General features: G+C 42.1%; 3 protein-coding genes across 3 annotated transcripts in view; 2 read left to right on the plus strand and 1 right to left on the minus strand.

Moving 5' to 3' along the window:
• LOC6033844 (F-box/LRR-repeat protein 7) overlaps positions 1-13,651 on the plus strand; it is a 125,942-nt gene extending 112,291 nt beyond the window's left edge. Inside the window, exons 3-7 of the mRNA XM_038259500.1 lie at positions 9,720-10,652; positions 11,820-12,253; positions 12,317-12,577; positions 12,640-12,819; positions 12,882-13,651. Coding sequence (XP_038115428.1) covers positions 9,742-10,652; positions 11,820-12,253; positions 12,317-12,577; positions 12,640-12,819; positions 12,882-13,417 — 2,322 coding nt within the window. The 5' untranslated portion in view covers positions 9,720-9,741 and the 3' untranslated portion in view covers positions 13,418-13,651. The remainder of the gene's footprint in view (positions 1-9,719; positions 10,653-11,819; positions 12,254-12,316; positions 12,578-12,639; positions 12,820-12,881) is intronic.
• Positions 13,652-17,979: 4,328 nt separating this feature from the next.
• LOC6033843 lies at positions 17,980-18,517 on the plus strand. Its single transcript, XM_001844184.2, has 2 exons — positions 17,980-18,186; positions 18,244-18,517. The coding sequence occupies exons 1-2, from the start codon at positions 18,052-18,054 to the stop codon at positions 18,436-18,438; spliced, it is 330 nt and encodes a 109-aa protein (XP_001844236.2). The 5' UTR covers positions 17,980-18,051; the 3' UTR covers positions 18,439-18,517.
• Positions 18,460-19,141, minus strand: LOC6033842 (mitochondrial import inner membrane translocase subunit tim16). Its single transcript, XM_001844183.2, has 2 exons — positions 18,828-19,141; positions 18,460-18,768 (listed from the first exon to the last, which is right to left on the minus strand). The coding sequence occupies exons 1-2, from the start codon at positions 18,988-18,990 to the stop codon at positions 18,527-18,529; spliced, it is 405 nt and encodes a 134-aa protein (XP_001844235.1). The 5' UTR covers positions 18,991-19,141; the 3' UTR covers positions 18,460-18,526.
• Positions 19,142-22,182: the final 3,041 nt, after the last annotated feature.

The raw sequence follows: 22,182 nt of genomic DNA on the forward strand, positions 1-22,182 counted from the left end.
CTACTTCAGCAAGAAGCTCAACCGAACACAGCGGCGATATTCAGCAGTAGAAAAAGAGTGCCTCGGCGTACTGTCGGCCATACAACACTTCCGACATTACGTAGAGGGAACCAAATTCCGGGTCATCACCGATGCCAGAAGCTTGCTCTGGTTGTTCAACGTCGGCGCAGAGACAGGCAACGCGAAGCTGCTGAGGTGGGCGTTGAGGATTCAAGCCTACGACTTCGACCTCGAGTACCGGAAAGGGAAGGCGAACATCACGGCCGACTGTCTGTCACGTTCGATCGAAGTGGACGCCGTTCGCGTCACGCTTCCGGACGACGAGTACGAAGAGCAGATCGAGAACATCACCGGGAACCCAACGAAGTTCAGTGACTACCGGGTGATCGACGGACGGATCTTCCGCTACGTGAAGTCGCCTAACCGCCAGACCGATCCACGGTTCAGCTGGAAGCTGCTGCCGCCGCGAGCCGAACGCAAGGAGATCGTCACGAAGGTTCACGACCAAGCTCACTTCGGTTTCGAAAAGACGTTGGCATCGCTGAAGGAGCGACACGACTGGCCGAAAATGCGTGAAGAAGTTCGGAAGCACTGCCGCGAATGCCTACAGTGCCAGGTGAGCAAAGCCGGCAACCAGAACGTCACGCCGCCCATGGGACCACAAAAACCGGTCCAATACCCGTGGCAGTTCATCACGCTCGACTACGTCGGTCCGCTACCCGCCTCGGGCAAGAACAGGAACACATGCCTGCTCGTCGTGACCGATGTGTTCAGCAAGTTTGTTTTAGTGCAACCGTTCCGCGAGGCGAAGGCGCACTCGCTTACCGAGTTTGTTGAGAACAACGTGTTTCGTCTGTTCGGAGTCCCGGAGATTGTCCTGACGGACAACGGAACTCAGTTTTTGTCCAAGCAATTTAAAACCCTTCTCGAGTCGTACCACGTCCAGCACTGGCTGACCCCGGCGTACCACCCTCAGGTAAACAACACCGAGCGGGTGAACCGGGTGATCACCACGGCCATCAGGGCGACGTTGAAGAAAGACCACAAACATTGGGCCGACAACCTTCAGGACATCGCGGACGCCATCCGCAACGCTGTACACGATTCGACACACTACAGTCCATACTTCGTGGTCTTCGGCCGGAACAAAGTGTCCGACGGCCGGGAGTACAGCTGGATCAGAGACAACTACGAGCCGAGCGACAACGACAAGGACGTTCCAGAGCAGAAGAAGAAGCTGTTCGAAGAGATCAAAAAGAACCTGACCGCCGCCTACCAGAGACACGCCAAGACGTACAACCTCCGTACGAACGCCAACTGTCCCAAGTACACCGTGGGGGAGAAAGTGCTGAAGCAGACCTTTGACCTGTCCGACAAGGGGAAGGGCTTCTGCAAGAAGCTCGCGCCGAAGTACGAACCTGCGGTCGTACGAAAGGTGCTGGGAAAGAACACTTACGAGCTGGAGGATCTGGACGGAAAACGTTTTGGGGTCTACTTCACCAATCGGCTGAAAAAGTGGCACACACATCAGCCAGCGGCAAGCGGATCGTGATGAGATCTTTTCGAAGAGCAGATTGGTATTTTTTTTTAGCTATGTCCCTCCTAATCCCATCAGGAGCAACCATTTCCGTTTAGGGAACAAAACACCCTCGGGGTAATTACCTCATTAGGGCACTCGACGGACTCGTGTTAGGGAAAACCAGAATAAACAAACCAGCACTGAGGGTACCGAGTTGTACCACGCGCGATCGCGACTTGGGAGAATCGGTTCGATCTGGGGTGATTTGTCAGGTGCGTTCCAAACTTAAGTATGAGAAGATGAAGCAAAGAAGGAGCAACTTAGTTGCGATGACTTCAAAACGACCGATGACTGTCGAGAGCCAGTAGTCACTTGTACTAAGATTGCACGAAGCTATGAATGAGCAAGTGATGACCTGTGTTAGTAGCCACCGAAAGGTGTGAACGAAGAAAGCGAGCCTGCGATGACTTCGACAGCGATCGATGATTGTCGAAAGCTAGTAGTGCATCTTTGGACAACGCCCACAAATCATCTCATGATCGATTCCGACGATCCAATTGTAGACGATTTAGAACCCAACGAGCTATGAATAGACTTCAACCGAAGAAGTGACCAAGGGTAGAACCGGTTCTACCACGCGAAAAGACCAAAATTTGGGCCGAGTAGACACCACAAACCAAGACTAGCCTGACCGAGTCACAGCTAGCACGCGTAAAACGAAGAAGCGGAAGAAGAAACGCAAGAACCGAACGCGACGCGAAGAAGTTAGTGGTTAGTAGGGCCTAACGCCTAACCCTTATTCTAAGTTAGTAATAAATCTAGGTTAGCCTTAGTCTATAAAAACTCACGATCCGCTAGTCCAGTTGGGGGTGGGTCATCCTTCCTTCCGTCGAGTGTGGGTGGAGTCCAAACTTCCGTCAGTCGGGGCGTGTCATCCTTCCGGCGAAGTGGGGTGAGGGTGGCCGAACATCGTCAGCCGGCCGAGCAAGATAGTCGTCACCTGTTTGCTAGGGAGGACGACATTGTAATATGATCGCTTTTATTATTATTTTTCTTCTTATACTTACCTGAATTGTTGTTTAATTTTCTGCGATTGAGTTTTCCAAATTTTCCCCCCTTATTTTCCTAGATTAACGATCGTAGGATCATTTTCCCCCTTTTTTTGGTGTTAATGGCAGTTTTTTTTTCAATGTATATAATAGCTGTAGTTTTCTTAATTTTTTTTTTCCTTGTAAATAGTAGCTTTAGTTGGCACTAGTAGTTTTAGTTAGAGTTAGTAAACCATCTGAACACAACGGACACTTCACTGGTTTGTTTACACTCATATTTCCAACAGTTATAGTTTTTATGATTGGCAACGTAGTTTTTTCCACAGTAGATTTTCCACTGCTTTTGCACAAATTTTTGCCCACGTAGCTTTTTCCGAAGCGTAGATTCCCACATTTTTTTCCATTTTTTGCACAATTTCCCCCATTATTTTCAGCGGCGATAATTTTGCCCAATTAACGTTGATTTGTTCTTTCTCTCTGCATATCCATCGCTAACGACGGGTTAGAATCCCACGTCGTAGCAGGCGAGGACGCGGCGCTGGAAGTAAACAAAGAAAAAAACAACTTAAAATCGATAGCTGGAACGATACCCAGCTAAACTTTCCTCTGTTCCGTTGGGGACGGTCCTTCCGACCATCCCAGTCTTCTTTTCCGGCCATTTCACAAACATTTTCCACGACTTTTCCTATCAAAACTTTCACTCGCGATTTTAAATTTTGCGCCTGTATCCTTTCACTTTCGCTTTCGCATAAGTTTCCTCCGTTGACAGTTCGATGACGTTTTTTTGTTTGTGTGCGTAGCACCGGTAAAATGCGCAGGGTGATTGAGTGACAGATCCAGATCTTGGAGATGGATTCTGCATGGGTGAAATTTTTGAATACGAGGGGTGAGTGAATGATTTTTTTGTGGTTGGTAATTATGTGTTCATTCTTCAAGAATTTCGGTATCGGATATGATCCTGGTGTTAGGAGTTCTTGCAGGAAGAATATTTTGCGTTTCGAATCATAATGAGTGTTAAATCGCGGAGATTCATTTCCGTGGCTGCAAATTATGAGGAGAAACAGACCCCTTTTCTGTCGGTGAAGTTTGTTCCCACAGACTCGTCATAGTATTGGGCCGGGAATTCAAACTGAACTGACTAGTTCTTTTCGTGAACGGTGTCTTCGCCGATCGGCTTTGTCCTGGTGTAGAAGACACGTTTCGTTATTATTTTATCATTGTTTTTTCTCGTAGTTTGTTTTAATAGTTTGATTTTAATTTTGAGTATGAATGAGTCGTCGTCATCTATGAACTGATCAGTATTTTCTGGGTTACACATTTCTTTATTGCTTCTATTCCCTTATTATTTTTCTTCAATATTTTCATTAGAATTAGTTGTACATATTTCCATATTTAACACAATTTTTTATTGAAGGTCATATTTTTTTCTTGAACATTTCCCAAAACCTTTACCGTTATTAAACCGGCTGATCAGAGTTAGGAACACTTATGAATTGTAAATACTTTTGAAATGACTCGTTAAGTCTACATTTTCTCGAGGCTGAATTTTTGTTATTGATGATTTGATTAGTAATTCGCTGGAGACCGGAGACTTTCGTCATTGATGGTTAGTAGCAGACTTACAACATCGTCGCTTACACTGTGAAGTTGTTTGATCTGGAAAGTGAGACGGAGCTGACTGTTAGCAATGACCTAACTTGTTAGTGAGTTAACTTGTCAGTGATGAACGTATATGACCCCGAAGAGAAACTCGATCATCAGTAGCAATTCTGTTCGACCTACGAAAATTTGTTTGGTCGTTTTACATCTCCATGTTAACGCCAAACAAATTTTCGTACTAGTGGGGAATGATGTAACGGGTACATAAATGAACAAACATAAAATAATATTTAAAGAGGAACTGCACTTGGCGTTTCTCAATAGAATCTAATTTAATAACGCCACGAGGTAGGCAATGAGAAACTGACATACAGTTTCTCAGATTTGAATTTAAATGAGATCCAACGTTCTCCAGAGATACACTACAGCTTGTCGATCATCTTGGTGGCCGAGTGGCATAAACACTGCCTTGAGGTGGGGTCATCAACCGGATTCGGGAGTTCAACCTGCTAAGATCTTCCGAGGGGAATTCGCAAACTCGCGGTTTCAGGAAGACGAACTAGCTGTTCGGGGTGAAACGGGCGAGGGGTTTCCGAACGATTGTCCTACGCCGAAGGTATGAGATGGATTGGAATTTGAGTTAAATCGCTCAATTTCTCTTCGCGAGGAGTTAAGCGATTTCCGGGCTCAGGCTTTCTCCACACCGCGGCGTTCTGACTTGAAACCCCAGCGGCTCACTTTATCCAGTTCTGCGAAGGAGGCTACAGGTGTCCTTTTTTCTAGTGCGCGTCGTGATCTTTCTAGTTAGGTAATTTGATTCGTGAGTTTGTCTTTGGGTTGTTTTAAGTTGAAGTTTGTGTCCTTTGGGAGCGTTCTTTTATTACGTAACGCAGTAGGGGGGGAGGGGGGGTCGGAGGCCGTGTTACGCTCCATACATAATTTTTAAAATTTGTATGGAAATTTTGTTACGAGGGGGGGGGGAGGGGGTCTAAAAGTCCGATTTTTCGCGTTACGTAATAAAAGAACGCTCCCTTTCCCTGTGTTTAGATAGCTAGAAGCTTAGGGCCGTTTTCGTGTGGCGGCAGTAGTGTGCTCGCGTTGGAAAAACAGGTGTTTCGGTAAGGTATTGTGCTACCTCCATGTGCCAGTGCTCAGTGCGTTCTTTCCCCAAGTGTAGGCCACGCTACAGGCCCAATCCACTCGCCGTCACGCTGCGAAACGCCCCTGGATCGACCCAGGACATCACCAGCCCAGGCCCGGCAACGCTACGCCGGACGAACCGCGTCCGTCACCACACGTGGTTCCGGAACTGACCGGCTTCCGCCGGAGAAGGACGACAGCAACCGTCAACCGTCTGCGTCAACCGCATCGGCCACGCGCAACATCAACCGAGCACGTGCGTCAGTATCAGCGCGACCTCGCGGAGGTCCGAGCAGCGGCCCGCCTTCGAGTGGCGGCCACGATAGGGTTCGGCGTGAAACCACGTTGAGCAGCAGCAGCATCAACAGCAACAGCAGCAGGGAGTAGTCGTTTCAGCATTCGCTGGCGGCGTTCGAGATCCGGTAGGTGAAACCACCGCGACCAGAGCACCAGGTAACATCCGCAGCAGCAAACCGTCGAGTTCGGCGGCCACGTGATCAACGCACTCAAAAGGGACGTGAGTAGAACGCATGTTTGATTAAAGTGATAAGTCCATGGCCCACTTGCCCGCAACCTAAAGCCCCCAGGTGCGAGGCCGATTACACGTCCTTTGACATGCCCAAAAACCGTCCCGTCTGAGCACCCCTTGACTTAAACGCATACACCAACATAGAGCGCAAAACATAAGCACAAAGTAGAAACCCGAAACACACGACAGATACCAGGCTAACAGGGATAGGAAGAGGGGAGGACCGCCGGCAAAAACCGAAAATGTGCACAAAACAATGAATGAACGTTCAAACACCAACACAAATGTACCACACACTTCTGTAAAATAAATACCCAACACCACCACCAATGTCGACCTTAGTCTAGACACCAACCAAACTCTAGCTACGGACTGATCCTTAGGATGGTCCAAAAATAAACTCATGATTAGTTCGCGATCGTAAATAAATGTAGTTTTACTCTATTTTTCTATTTTATTCTATTTTTTTTACTGGAGAGGTTGGGCTCCTTTCTCCCACCGGGCAACCATTGCGTCTTTCCCGGCTCTCGGACAAACTGGGAAACTGGAAGGGCCAAGGGTGATGAGTAACTGCGGGAAGTTCTGAGTCTTCTTCAAGTGGATATCTTTTCTTGGATTTTCTCATTGGGTAATTGTTCGGTAATGTTTTCGCTTTGTTTTACTGCCGTCAGTGAACTTCCTTTCCCCCGTTCCGGGATAAACTGAACCCCCTCTGGAGGTCTCAATAGCTGGGCAAACTGAAAACAGGTGGATGGTCTCCCTCAGGAGTGGCGCTTAAGCCATCTCACTTACCATCGGGAAGTTCGACAAGCTGGCGTGCTATAAAATACAAAAATTAAAATTAAAGAAAAAAGACCGATTCCGTAGAGAACTGCTCTAGTGAGTAGTGGGAGCTAATCATCCTTACTGTAGATTTGTTAGAGATCGGAGGCCTCCAAGGGGTCATTCTTATGCTAAATTAGCTGAACTTTCCGAAAAAATACTTTCAAAAGCACACGATTGAGTTTTAGGGGTTAAAAATTCGATAAACTGGTTAAAAATGGTCAAGATCATTACTTTTTCAAAAACTTTTTTTGTAAAATTCTGATAACTCGTGAAGAATAAATGCACTATGGGGTATTTCCATATAAGCGAGCGGCCAAAAATATTTTTTTGCTTTTTTGTGACTTTTTTGTGTTGTTTGTACTTAGTATAATGAAAAAAATGAATTTTGATATTTTCCAAAAAAAAAGAGTTTAATTTTCGATTTTTTCATATATTTGAGGCCACATGCATTAAAGTGGTGAATTTTAATATTCTTGCTCTGTCTATTTGATGCACGGAATGGCGGTTTATGCTATGTTAAAGTTTCTGATTTACGTTCCATCTCCCTCCCCTTTTTCTTGAGTTAAAATCCACCTCTCTTTGAAGACCCCCCCCCTCCAACTAAAATTTAATTTTTGCGGTGTTTTAGAATTTTAGACGGTTTATTTTATGGAACATTGTATGGATTCTCGTCCACGTTTTTGGTTGATCCACTTGCAAAATTCACGTTTTCCACGATAAATTCTTCTAAATCAAAATCACTACGTGACCGATTGTCGTTAGATTACTTAAAATATGTACTTCTTCTATGGGCTTTTGTATACCTCGTTTTGAAGCTACAGAACAGCATGCGTAGTTTTTCCTCTGTGGTTTTTCCCTGAGTTGATCATGTGATGGTTCTGCAATGTTGTAATGCTTACAAATATACTCGAAAGCAGTTCTCACGTTTTCAGAATAGTGCTTCTGCTTCGTTATATCGTACAGGGACACTACGGTATTATTATCCATACTTTCAAAACAACACAACAACGAACTGATATAAATATACGACGAAACGTTTCTGTAAAATACTTAGAATAGGAATTTCTAATTTTATTAAACGTACCTAAGTACCAACAAAGTCATGAATATCAAATCAATTTCAAAACATACACAGCAGGGGTACGTCATTTCTGCATCCGCAGGTAAATAATGTGATTTTAACCAAGCGTATACGCGAAATCATTAATTTCCTTGCATGAATCAAAATGTTCAAAATGGCATAACTCAAAAAGTGCACATAAGTGCACTTTGAAATTTGGAGACAAGTTAGGAGATGGTTCAAATTTTAAGCTGCAAAATTTTCAGATCGCACAAATGCACACAAAAAAAGTACTCCATTAACAAAGTTGAAAAAAACTAAATTTTGAATAAAAATCCATCTTTTTTGATTTTTATTATATTTTTTGGCCTGTAAAAGTGTGTTTTGTGAAATGTTATTGAATAGTTGAATCAATTACCTTTCTGAATATATATAATGATGCAGGAAAAAATACATAAACAGCTACACAGTACAACTATGAAAAATAATTATTTTTTTGTCAAAAAACATGTTTTTTCTTACCATTTTTGCCTTTGAAGGTCTGCAATTCAGTGAATTTTGAACCTACAACTTTCAAACTCCGGATTTTTCTTAGTTAGATTGTTTATTTTCGAAAAAAAGTACCAAAAAAATAATTAGAGTATGTCGGTTTTTCGATTTATGGCCGCCTGAAACCCCATAGTTACATGTGAACCCCTTATGTTTATATAACAAAATTTTTGTTTTTGTCTGCTCTACAACTTTGTAGAACATTGTTACACTCTAAAATGTATCCCTGCAAAGTTAGAAAAACACGTAATTTTAAAATGAAAAATTTTGTTCTAAATGAAAAAAATGACTCTTCTGGGTTATTTCAGATTCGAAAAGTACATTGAATTTCCCAAAAAATGACATGTCTCACGATTTTTGACAATTGAGTAACGGGAAATGGCAGCGATTTTAAAACTTTTTTTTAACTCTTTTTGATAAAAAATACGTTTTTTTCGGAATTTTGAGTACGCCATCAAATCGGGCTAGACGCACGATTACACATTTTACACAAAAGTCCCTTTGACACCAAATTACTATCTCTTCACGGTTGCGAGCTACAAATCACTGAATAACGTGTCTTAGTAAAAAATATCAAAATATCAAAAAATGGACATCGGATTCGTGATCAGGAACCAAAATAGAGCAAAGTTTCACGCAAATCGGGGCAACTGCTGTGTGAGTTGGCGGAGAATGACCCATGGTGTACAGGGGACCAACCAATCAAAACAATCGAACACTTGGCGCAAACTCTCGGCCAAAGCACGCTGGATGCCCAAACGAATAAATCTGGTTTGATAAAACATGCGATACCGTTCGTTCCCTTGCATCGGATCCAAATCTGATTGATGTGACCATGCCGGCGCAAGCAACTTCTTGCTACCACCCTGGACGCGTTAATCCTGGCCAGATCGTCGTATCGAAACGGTGATTTCTTCTTGCAATCCGATGGTTAAGACCACGGCTGATTTCAATCTCCCTCTGGGACAGTCCCAGCCCTGCCCGGGTGCATTGATTAATGTATTTTATTAGCCTTGATACGCATAATTTATCAAGTGCTGGAATTTACCATAACTCTAGGCGTTATAGAGCGCGATGATGTACAGCACGATGAGGAGCTCTGCAGCATGCAAAAAGACCAATATCTATCAAATCTGATGTTTTGCGACCGTGCTTGCGCGAGAACGTAGATCCAACGAAAAGATCATGGCTGGATGACTGACGAATGGGTGCTGCCCCAAGATCGGTGGAATCCGAGGGGGCAGGGTTACTGTATTTCGTCGCGATTCATGCTCATTAATAATCGGTATATGATCGAATAATTGCTACCTGATGGTTGGAACATGCCGTCAGGATTATTGTGCACTTGTAACACCCACGGGAAACAGTTGTCGGACGATACGAGTACGAGATGGTTCAATAGATCCCTAATTGAGCTAATGTTCTATTATTCTCTCGCAACTTTTACAGATAATCCACCACTCCACTCAAGATGTCGCACCCACAGCGCCGGGGTGCGCCAGTCGAGTGCCCCCTAGCGTCCCTCGGCCGGAACACGCCATCGATGGATGCCCTCCAGTACCATCATCCGCTGAGTTCCAGCCCACTCGATCCCCAGGCGTACCAAATGTCCCGCAAGTCACCGATCCTCGGCATCGACCCGGACATTTACACCGCCGAAACGAGTCTCGTGACCGTTGGCAGCAGTAATGGGTGCAAAAGTGATAAAACAATCGAAAATGGCGCTATTCTGTCGAGGAGCTCATCCTCGTCGATCGACCAGAGTGCATCCTATCTCCATCAACCGCCCCCGCCAGCGGTTAACCGGCGTGGTGACTACCGGCCACTGCGACCCCGCACGTACACCCCGATCGATACGCTCCTAACCAACAGCTACCAGCACCACCAGCGGCTCTCACCGGTCATGATGGACATCCAGCGGGGCTACCAACCTGACGGTCAACCCCTGGCGTCTCTCTCCGAGGCGGACCGGTACTTCCTCGAAGAGAAAATGGACTCGCTCTACATTCAAGGTGCCATCCGACGGAACGCCACCACGCCGTCCAGTCTAACGCGGAATCAGTCCAGCAGTAGCAACAACACCGAGCGGTACTACCTGGAGAACGAGAACATCGACGCGATCTACAACTTTTGCCACTCGGCGGCCGGCGTTGCGGCCCTGAACTCGCACAACTCGTCCAAGGCGTCCTCCAGCCACAACGACTGTCTGGATTCCAGCTCGCCGAACCTGCTGCGGCGGGCGTCCAGTCCGGAGACGAGCGGGTCCGATCGGTACCTCATCGACCGGATACGGGGCTCGCCGGCGGCGGTGGCGTACCACGGGAGAAACACCCGGCTCGCCCAGCAGATGAAGGTGAACGCAACAGATTTCGTCGATGGGAGGTAAGTTATCATTAACTGAAAAATAGTGTCGCCTTACTGAGGATAGGCTATAAAATCACTCGAAAAGTTAACTTCTTAATTAAACAGAACTAGACTAGAACAGACCTAGACAGAACTTTACGTATACATTTCGACTGAGATTTTCTTCTTCTTTTTTTTCCCCGCTTGAATGTTGTTGATCGTCAAGATGAATTTACGACTTTTCCATGCAAGTGCTCAAATGTTGAAGTTTTCAGCACTCAAATGGATGCTAAATGTACTTCTCAGTTCTGTTATTCTTGGCGATGAAATTAAAGCAAAATGCAACTTTTTTATTTACTAAATCCCAAAAGTATAAATAGTATAAAATTGTTTTGTTGTGTTAAGTTTTATGTTAATGCTACCGTCAGTGGGGGTGACATTGGGTCTGGGGGGTGAGATTGGGTCAAAGTGATTTTTTACGGATTTTACCATTTCTCAGATTCTTTTCAATGAAACTGAATTCTGTTAAAAGGGTTGTGTAGGGGACATCTTAAGATGACTTCGCTGAAAAAAATTCGTTCCTAGAACATATCCTGTTATTTTGGCAGATGTCTAAAGTTGGGGTACGTTTTTGGCCAAAAATGACCTCTCGAAAAATCATTTTTCTAATATTTTTGTTAGAATTGCTCGAAAACTACCCAAGTGTTTGAAAATCTCCACTTCAAACATTGTAGCGTGTCAATACGATTCCCTCGAACAAGAAACGCTGTTGGATGACTTTTTTTACCATATCTTTGTATTTCAGCATCATTTTAGTTTCATTTGACCCAATGTCACCCCTCTAAGGGGTGAGATTGGGTCAATTTTCAAACAATTGGCATTTAAGGTAGTGTTCATCAAAATCGACCATATTTTGGGAAAATGTTAGTAAACTATCTAAGAACAAATCTACGTTAAAAGTTTTCGATGTTATTTAAATTGTTTTTGTTATTAAGAAATTTCGAGAGGTGTTTCGTTTTTTGACCCATAGTCACCCCCACTGACGGTACATGATAAAAAAAAAACTTTTTTGTGACCATCCATAAACCACGTTGGAAATACTGCAAAATCAGGATATGTTGCATAAATTACTATTTTACCAAAAGTTAGAGAACTAACTTGATAACTAAAGTCCAAAAATTTAATATGACATCTTACTCCTTTCAGGATCCACCTCTCCAAATCGCAACACTTTGGCGACGGTCTCAGCCGGTACGGTCGCTTCTCGCCAAGCCTGGACCAGGGCTACCACACGCTGGTGTCTCCGTCGCCCTCGGGCCAACAGCAGTCATCCATTCCGGCCTCGTGGAACACGGCCGTTCCAAGCAGCAGCAGTACGTCCACGATCAACGGCGCGACCAGTTTAAATGGCGGCAGCAGCAACGGCCAGCATGGGCTCAACGGCGGCGGTGATCTGCTCAATGGCAGCGGTGGTGCCATGTTCCGGGCGGGACCACTGTTTGATCGGCTGTCCGACGAGCTGATGGTCAAGATCTTCGAGTGGCTCGATAGCTGTGAACTGTGCAATATCGCTCGCGTCTGCAAACGCTTCGAGTCGGTCATCTGGAGTCCGACCCTGTGGAAGGTCATCAAGATCAAGGGTAACGTTGAAGTTATAGAGATTGATGATTCTGATTTGTAATTACTTGATTTCTTTTTCTTAGGGGAAAACAATAGCGGCGATCGAGCCATCAAAACAATCCTGAGGCGGCTTTGCGGCCAAACGCGAAACGGTGCATGTCCTGGCGTGGAGCGGGTGCTGCTGAACGACGGTTGTCGGCTAACGGACAAAGGTCTCCAGCTGCTATCGCGGCGGTGTCCGGAAATTACTCATCTGCAGGTGCAGAACAGCGTGACCGTCACGAACCAGGCCCTGTTCGATTTGGTTACAAAGTGTACAAATCTTCAACATCTCGACATAACTGGTAATACTTATCGAAAAAATAACAATTGAAGAAAGAATGCTTAGGCTGTTTTCAACTTACAGGTTGTGCCCAAATCACGTGCATCAACGTCAATCCGGGGCTGGAACCTCCGCGACGGTTACTTCTGCAATATCTGGACCTCACGGACTGCGCTTCGATTTCAGACTCGGGACTCAAGATAATCGCCAGGAATTGTCCACTGCTGGTGTATCTGTACCTGCGACGATGCATTCAAATTAGTGGTAAGCCAACTCGCCATCTCAACCAGTTGACCATAGTACATTTCAAACTCTCCTTTTTCCAGATGCTGGCCTCAAGTTTATCCCAAACTTTTGCATAGCTTTACGCGAGCTGAGCGTATCGGACTGCACCAGCATCACGGACTTTGGCCTGTACGAGCTGGCCAAGCTGGGTGCAACGCTGCGCTATCTCTCGGTGGCCAAGTGTGACCAGGTATCGGACGCCGGCCTCAAGGTGATCGCACGGCGCTGCTACAAAATGCGCTATCTGAACGCCCGAGGCTGCGAGGCGGTCAGCGACGATTCGATCAACGTGCTCGCCCGGTCCTGTCCCCGGTTGCGGGCCCTCGACATCGGCAAGTGTGACGTCAGCGATGCCGGCCTGCGCGCGCTCGCCGAAAGCTGTCCCAATCTGAAGAAGCTTAGCTTGCGAAATTGTGATATGATTACGGACCGCGGCATCCAGACCATCGCGTACTACTGCCGGGGGCTGCAGCAGCTCAACATCCAGGACTGCCAAATCTCGATCGAGGGCTACCGGGCGGTCAAAAAGTACTGCAAACGATGCGTCATCGAGCACACGAATCCTGGATTCTGCTAGCATCGGCTCTCGAATCTTTACTTCATGTAACTCTCTATTATACGGCTAAAAGAATTGTAGCAAAATTGTTTTCCGAAAATTCATTTTTAAGTATAATACTGCCAAAAAGCGTTGCACAGAAACTTGTTAATAACATTATTTAAAGAGGTCAATATTTTATGAAACGTTTTGTAACATTTTACAACTGTATACTAACTTTAACGTATAATTTCTATAGTTTATTTTGATGAAAAAAGCATTGTATATTTTTATTTATATAATTTTTAGATCAAATAAATTGTATTTATTTAAAACAGTGTATTTTTGCAGGTAATTTTTAGAGATATCCCCGTATAAGAACTTGTCATAACGCAAAATATCTCTCTTTCTTCTTCTTTTTGTTGAAACATTTGTATGAAAAAGTGCTTTAACATGTATTTTACGCATTTTACGCCACTACGTTTTCGTGGTGCTGTTCATTGGAATTTCATTCAAAATTATTTTGAACGCGCCCTCACATGCTAAGTATGATTATTAATGCAGAATAATGCAATTTAGATTGTTTCCAGTTGAATAGACTTCCAACTTCATAAAAAAATGCTGTTTTGGGGGGGGGGGGGAATGTAGAAATATCATTTAATATAAACAGTCAGTTTAAAGAGAATGCATGCAAAATATGTCTTTTCTAACAATTTTTCATCAGAATTTGAAAATTAAAATGACTTGTTGTGCTTCGAATCCCGGACAATGTTAAAAGCTGATTCGAAATCCAGACACTTTTGCTTCGAATTCCAGACACTCGATTTTGCTTATGAATCGCACAAATATGGACTGAAATGTTAGTCAATGCCATTCTTTAGGTCTCAAATAAGCTGTTAACATCAAACCAATCGATAGTTTATATAAAAATTTGCTAGAATTCAAGGAAATCAAAACCATAAATTTCTACTTTGCCTTCCCGGTGCTTCGGACGCCTATGAAATATTTCCGTTGAAATGTTTCGCATTTTTGGTAAACTTATAAGTTTATTTTATTTAATTTTATTTAAACTACAGCATTCAAACAAACTTTAAATGAAAGTTGATGTTAGAATTCATCAAATAACACAGTTTTGACATTCATGATGCGAACTTATATCCAAATAATTGATAAAACAAGTTGAAGTGTCCGGGTTTCGAAGCGTCCGGGAATTCGAATCATGACGTAAATTTATGTTTTGTCAGTGATCACATTCGGTAAAATTTTTGTCAATAGTTTTCTATGTTCCTTTTTGCCTTCTTCACCTTACTGAGGAAAGGCTATAAAATCACTCGAAAAATGAACTTCTTAATTTGACCATCTAGACCCACCTTGACGTATACTTATCGACTCAGAATAAAATTTTGAGCAAATGTCTGTGTGGATGTGTGTAGGTGGATGGACAAAAAATTGTCACTCGGTTATCTGCGGATTGATTTTACGGATTTTGACCGTTTTTGTCTCATTCGATCCGTCTCTATTTAAAATCAGCATGTTTAGTTGAGTACTTCAAAAGTTATGCTAAAAAACCACCTTGACTACATTTCAGAATATAGAGTTATCTAAGGCCGATCTCACGCACACTAGCACACCATTTGTTTTGCTGGCTGGTACAAAATTTAACCTCAATCTTTTTCGTGTACGTACACGCAATACATGCGCACGTAGATAACTCTATTGTAAAAAGGGTGGTTTTTTATTTAGAAAGGTATTGAAAAGTCCTTTCCAACGAGGCCAAAACATTGAATATCTGACAACCCGATCATAAGTTACGAGCACTTAAGTGTTATTTATACAATTTTTAGAGGCCGGATCTCAGATATTGCGGTAGAAATATTGTCAGAATCTTCCATGCGAACTATTGTTGGATGGGTTTTTTATCAGACCTTGCCGATGAGCCAAAAAGATTGAAGGTTTTCACCCTATCAAAAGAAATGAGTAATAAAGTTGAAAAGTTAAAGTTATTTCCTTAAACATATCAAACCACATCAAAAACTAATATATTTCAGAAAAGGTCTCATTTTTTGATTAACACAGTATTTTAAGCCCAAATCATTCATCATATCATTACCCGCCCGTGTGGATTAATCGGACCGCGCACTGGACTCTCAATCCAGAGGTCGCGGGTTCGAATCCCGCGGCGGACGCTATCAAATTCTTTGTGTAAATAAATATGAGTATTCGACCCCGTCGCTCCGTGCCATACTCTCGTACAGGGCGGCGAAGGCGAATAGGAACGCGCAAGAACGGAGTGTTGCGAAGCGGGGCCATAATATCTGGAGTTTTTTTTTTTTTTTAAAAAAAGGTCCAATAAACCAAATTTCCAGTTTTTGCTTTTTGGGTGTTTTTGAAACCGCCTTGAGTCAGGGGTATCAAAAAACACCCAAAAAGCAAAAACTGAAAATTTGGTTTATTGGACCTTTCAAAAAAAAAACTCCAGATATAATGTCTAGTTCTTCGTGAATAGGGTATTCACGGTGCTTAAAATACCGTTACTATGAAAAAAAATATGCACTCCGAGATTTTGGGGTCTATCGATTCCTTACACCATAGCGCATCTCTGTGCAAAAAATAAAAACATTCGCTGATGTAGTTTTCGAGATACAGCCCTTTTAAGATGTTACATCCGATTTTTGATAAGAAAACCAAAACAATTAATACAAATTCAGCACTTTAAAGAATATGCATTTCGAGATAATGATGTTTTTTGCTTCATATGACTGTCAAGTATCTCTGGGACAAGTTTCAGAAGGTTTGCTGATGTAGTTCTCGAGATACAGCCATTTTAAAATGTTATTTCCGATTTTTTCAAAGAAAATCCATGAAAACAATTTAATTTCAGCATTTTAAAGAATATGCATTTCAAGATAATGATGTTTTTTGCTTCATATGACTGTCAAGTATCTCTGAGCCAAGTTTCAGAAGGATTGCTGATGTAGTTCTCGAGATACAGCCATTTTAAAATGTTATTTCCGATTTTTTCAAAGAAAATCCATGAAATCAATACAATTTCAGCACTTTAAAGAATATGCATTTCGAGATAATGATGTTTTTTGCTTCATATGACTGTCAAGTATCTCTGGGCCAAGTTTCAGAAGGTTTGTTGATGTAGTTCTCGAGATACAGCCATTTTAAAATGTTATTTCCGACTTTTTCAAAGAAAATCTATTTAATCGGTGTTAAAAGTCATAAATAGCAAATTAATTCGGCTGTTCCTCAAAAACAACATCAGCAAACCTTCTGAAACTTGGCCCAGAGATGCTTGACAGTCATATGAAGCAAAATTCATCATTATCTCGGATTGCATATTTTTACAAATGCTGAAATTGTATTGATGTTATAGATTTTCTTTGAAAAAATCGGAAATAACATTTTAAAATGGCTGTATTTCGAGAACTACACCAGCAAACCTTCTGAAACTTGGCCCAGCGATGCTTGACAGTCATATGAAGCAAAAAATATCATTATCTCGAAATGCATATTCTTTAAAATGCTGAAATTAAATTGATTTCATGGATTTTCTTTGAAAAAATCGGAAATAACATTTTAAAATGGCTGTATTTCGAGAACTACATCAGCAAACCTTCTGAAACTTGGCCCAGCGATGCTTGACAGTCATATGAAGCAAAAAATATCATCATCTCGAAATGCATATTCTTTAAAATGCTGAAATTTAATTGATTTCATGGATTTTCTTTGAAAAAATCGGAAATAACATTTTAAAATGGCTGTATCTCGAGAACTACATCAGCAAACCTTCTGAAACTTGGCCCAGAGATACTTGACAGTCATATGAAGCAAAAAACATCATTATCTCGAAATGCATATTCTTTAAAATGCTGAAATTAAATTGATTTCATGGATTTTCTTTGAAAAAATCGGAAATAACATTTTAAAATGGCTGTATCTCGAGAACTACATCAGCAAACCTTCTGAAACTTGGCCCAGAGATACTTGACAGTCATATGAAGCAAAAAACATCATTATCTCGAAATGCATGTTCTTTAAAATGCTGAAATTAAATTGATTTCATGGATTTTCTTTGAAAAAATCGGAAATAACATTTTAAAATGGCTGTATCTCGAGAACTACATCAGCAAACCTTCTGAAACTTGGCCCAAAGATACTTGACAGTCATATGAAGCAAAAAACACCTTTATCTCGAACTGCATATTCTTTAAAGTGCTGAAATTGTATTGATTGTTTTGGTTTTCTTATTAAAAATCGGATGTAACATCTTAAAAGGGCTGTATCTCGAAAACTACATCAGGGAATGTTTTTATTTTTTGCACAGAGATGTGCTATGGTGTAAGGAATCGATAGACCCCAAAATCTCGGAGTGCATATTTTTTTTCATAATAACGGTATTTTGAGCACCGTGGTATTTATAGATTTCAACGTCATTATTAATTTTGATGAGTTTTTTATAAAAGTTAAAAACTAAATTCAAGTGTGTATAACCAAGGACTTACTAATTTTGACTGAGCTACTCAATTTTAAGTAGGTGATTCAGAAGCGAGTGTAGAAAAAAATGTAGACAACATCTCTTTAACGTGTATGACTAAACAAAAACAAATACGCCAAAAAAATATTTACCCTTTTAGCTGTGTTCATCAACTGCTTTACTTTTCCGAAAAATGGAAGAAAACTTCTGTCGTGTATCTAAAAACGAAATCAGTTCATTGATGAAGGAGCAAAGGCAACTGAAAGCCACCGAAACTAAGCTAAAATCCATGATTGACAAAATCAACAACCATCTCAACCAGCTGCTAGTATGCATTCGATCTCCGTAATATTAGAATCTTTTAATGCTTGCAAATTTCAAACAGGTCGAGGAGCTGCAACTCAAATCGAGGGAACTGGGCCAAGACTTGGCCACGACGAGCACGAGCATGAGTCAAATGAAACTGGACGCCGCCGTAACTTCCGAACAGATCAACAAACAGGAACTGGATTTGAACGTCCAGCACAGCACGCTGCTCAAATCATTTTCATTGGAAGAGAGCGAAGAAGAAGACGAGTGATAAAGTTAAGTTGAGGGAATGTTTTTCTGGAAACGATTTATTTTAAACTGACTCTAAATATAAGCTTACGACAAGAACATTAAATCGTTTACTTCCGTTCGGGATGACCTTCCGCGGAGCCTGCGTTGTCCTGGGGCTTTTCCGGCGGTTTGTTTTGCTTAAATTCCTGATCTATCCGTTCCTTAGCTCGAAACACTTTCGATTGCAAATAGAACGAACCTCCCTTTGCTTTGTCATTCACCATGAACAGATGTTCGTAGCTTTTCTGGATCTCTTGTGGATCGAGTTTGGTCACGTTTAAAATCTGCTGGGCCTCCTCCAGTGTCATTCCTGCGTTGGAAAGTCAATTTATTAGTCCATTCGACATTCCAGAGCTAGCAAAAACTCACCGGCTTTGAGGTTGGCCGCTACCCGGTTCTGTCCCTGCTGGCCACCGCCAGCTCGTTTGGCCGCCTCCTGAGATGCGGCAATTTCCTGCTTCAAGGCGCGGGCAAACGCTCGGCCGACGATCTGCGTTCCTAGCACGATTATTTGAGCGATGTATTTGGCCATTTCCGCAGTGCAATATTTAACTTTTCACTTGGATTTTCGCAATGATGATTGCATTATTTGGTGCAAAATTGTTTTTAAATACGGCGCAGGTACATGTCGTTTCGTTACACAACCACATCGGAAAGTGACAGCAGCAGCTCCTCGCGTGATTTCGAAAAGTGACAGAGCGAGAAATGTCAAACTGGTTGTTTTGTTTTGCGTAGAGTGCACGTGTGAAGAAAGTTACCCAAAATGAAGCACCCATTTTTATTCATATTAAATGGATTTGAGACAAATGTGTATTTGACACGCTTATTTGGCAAGACATTTTTTATTCGATTGATCAACCCATAAAACGAGCTGTCAAGTAGGAACTTTTCTGTCAAGAAGGGTCGCGAACTAGGGGTTGGACAGAGTAAAAAAATTAACTATTCGTAAATATACTGACGTTGTTGTTGATCTATAGACGTATCCAGTTTGAAATGGCCGCTAGGTGGCCAATGGTGTTAGAAATGACAGCTTCCATGTATTTGAACATGGGAGCTCAGGAAAACTCAATTTTTAAGCAATAAAATGATTTTTTATGATAAAAGTATTGATTGATTAGGTGCACAAAATGTTTCTAGAATATTTTTAAAATAAAAACTGTTCGAAAAATTTGCAATTGAGATAAGTACACCATTCGATTCAGCAGGAATTTTGGGCACCAAAAATATATAGTTTTCATATGTTAAGTATTTTATTTTAAAAGAAAATTAACAAAAAGTATGAAAACCGAGACATTTAGTATGGGAGCTGTCAAATCTCTCACCATCAAAAAGCAGCGTTGAGCTTTCGCTGGATTTGTCTATCCAGAAATTAAAAGTGAGAATGTGTGCGTGCAACATGGAGTTAAACTTTTCGAAGCGCCGTGGTAAACTTCACAGCAACTTCACAAAAAGTTTAACTCCATGTTGCAGATTTGACAGCTCGATTGGATTGGTCAATATATTGACAAAAAACTTTTCGACCTGCATTTGGACACCTTGGTTTGACAGATGACAGACAAAAACATCAACCGCATTTTGACAACACCTGCATGCTTATTCCAAAGTTGGGTCAAATCCAGCCATCGGAACAGAGAACTCGTACCGCATCTAACAATCTGCTCTTAAGACCGAGTTAAACGTAGTTAAAACGGGAGAAAGTTTCAGAGCAGCAAGCAAAAGGAGCACCTTCGCTACAGCTTGCAAAAAAGGAGGCAGGATTTGAACGGGTTCCTCGGTTGGATCTCCGGTCCGGTGTCATTAACCATAACCACTCAAGCTCAACTTTCTCCTCTTCCGCGTCTGTGCCCTCAATTGTAGTGCCCGGCGTTTCTCAGACGCATATCGTGATCGAACTTGGCGTGCCGGAACACGCGCAGCTGACGGCCAGAATCAAGAGCCCAACTCAAACCCTTGACGGCCACGGCGGCGGCCTTCGTCTACTTCTTGATGATCTCCAGCCCATACAAGTCCCGCTCGAGGGCATTCTTCAGCTTGGCCAACGAATCCAACTGGTCGCGAGCGAGAAGTCTTTCCGGAAGATCGAGAGGTTGATGTTGCCACCGCGGTAGAACTTGATGGCACCGTCCAGTAGGATGTTCATTACAGAGGTGCAGATTCGTGACGTAGACTTTGTGATGAACCTCCATGATCTCCAGGGCATCATACGCAAGAGTTTGCATTTTACGGCAAACCAGCACCGCTAGAACATTCCAGGTTGTGCTCGAGCTGCGCGGATGGTAAAAATTTCCGTTGATTCAGGTGTCTGGTGCTTGTGTTGTGTTTACGTTTATTTTGACATTTCAACCTGACAACGATCTTCCCCATAGAAATTTGAGCCGACGTTCTCAACGATTTAGTCGGTTTCAGTCTGTTGAATCTACCGACTAAATCTACCGACTAATCGGTCGTTTGTTTCACCGACTCTTATGGGAGCTTAACACAGGGATCGACCGACTAATCGGTTGACTAAATCGGCCGACTGCAACCGACGAAATCGCTTGATTAATCGATGCATTTAAAAGGCCTTGTGGATGAATCCGGCCAGCCGGATCAACCGGAATGAGCCTACTGCCAAGTTCACATGCGCAGGCTCTTCCAATACATATTTACACAATGTGTAGCCCCCGGAAGTTTTTGCAATAAATCTAAAAAACTAACCTCAAATCTCTTCGCTCCCTCGAACAAAGATTGATGTTCCGGCAATCCGGAAAGCTGTAGCAGGAACCAGTGGTGTCATCATAAGCTATTTGGCCGCATGGGCCATCTTCCGGATCATGATGAAAACCTTTGTAACCTGGCTTTGTATTGAAACACCTACAAAATTATGAAAATTTCTAAAATAAACAGCAATCTTTCATGATTACTATAAACTCCACTTACTGCTTAAACTAGAGCAATAAATGTTCTACTTTATATAAAACATACCCAAAATAACTGCTCTCTTAATAAAATAATATAAAAAACAAGTTGCCACCAAAATTTTCTCTAAGTCCACTTTGTAAACAATACGAAAACCGATTTAATCAGTCTAGTTGTAGGTCGATTCTGTAGGGACCGATTAAGTCTATCATTTCGTCGGTTTTGAGAACTGTCAAATTTCTATGGGGTTGGATCAAGGTTCCAAAATAGAAAGTAAGGCCACGTTAATATATTGACTAAATATAAACATGTTAACCAACTATTGTTAGCCTATTGACGGAGTTGTCTGACCCCTAGGTCGCGAAGTTATTTTTTTAAATTGATTTCAAAATCCATTTTAAATCCTTTGCGGTCGTACACAAAGAGTCATCGTACTCAGAAAAACAAGCTTTATCGCTTTGAACAATAATATCAGAAATTAAGGCTTAATTTTAGGACCCAATCTAGGGCTTTCTAATTTTTTTAAATAAATAAAAGCACCATATGGAAACGACGTTTAAATTCATCGTATTTTACATAAGGTCGATGCAAATTTTATTTAAAGAGCCTTCAAGACTTTAAAAAAAATCGAACCTTACATCAAAAATAGATGCAAAATTTGAGGGAGAAGAGGTAAGAAAATTGAAATAAAATTTGTAATAGCTTAGTATGTATAAAAAATTGAAAAAAATACTAAAATTAAGCATAAGCATAAGCAAAGCATAAGCATAGGTGCCCAAATTGAAAAAAATACTAAAATTACGACACAAATTCGTTGGTTAAAAAA

The sequence above is a fragment of the Culex quinquefasciatus genome, chromosome 3 (assembly GCF_015732765.1).
Source record: "Culex quinquefasciatus strain JHB chromosome 3, VPISU_Cqui_1.0_pri_paternal, whole genome shotgun sequence".
Lineage (NCBI taxonomy): Eukaryota > Metazoa > Arthropoda > Insecta > Diptera > Culicidae > Culex > Culex quinquefasciatus.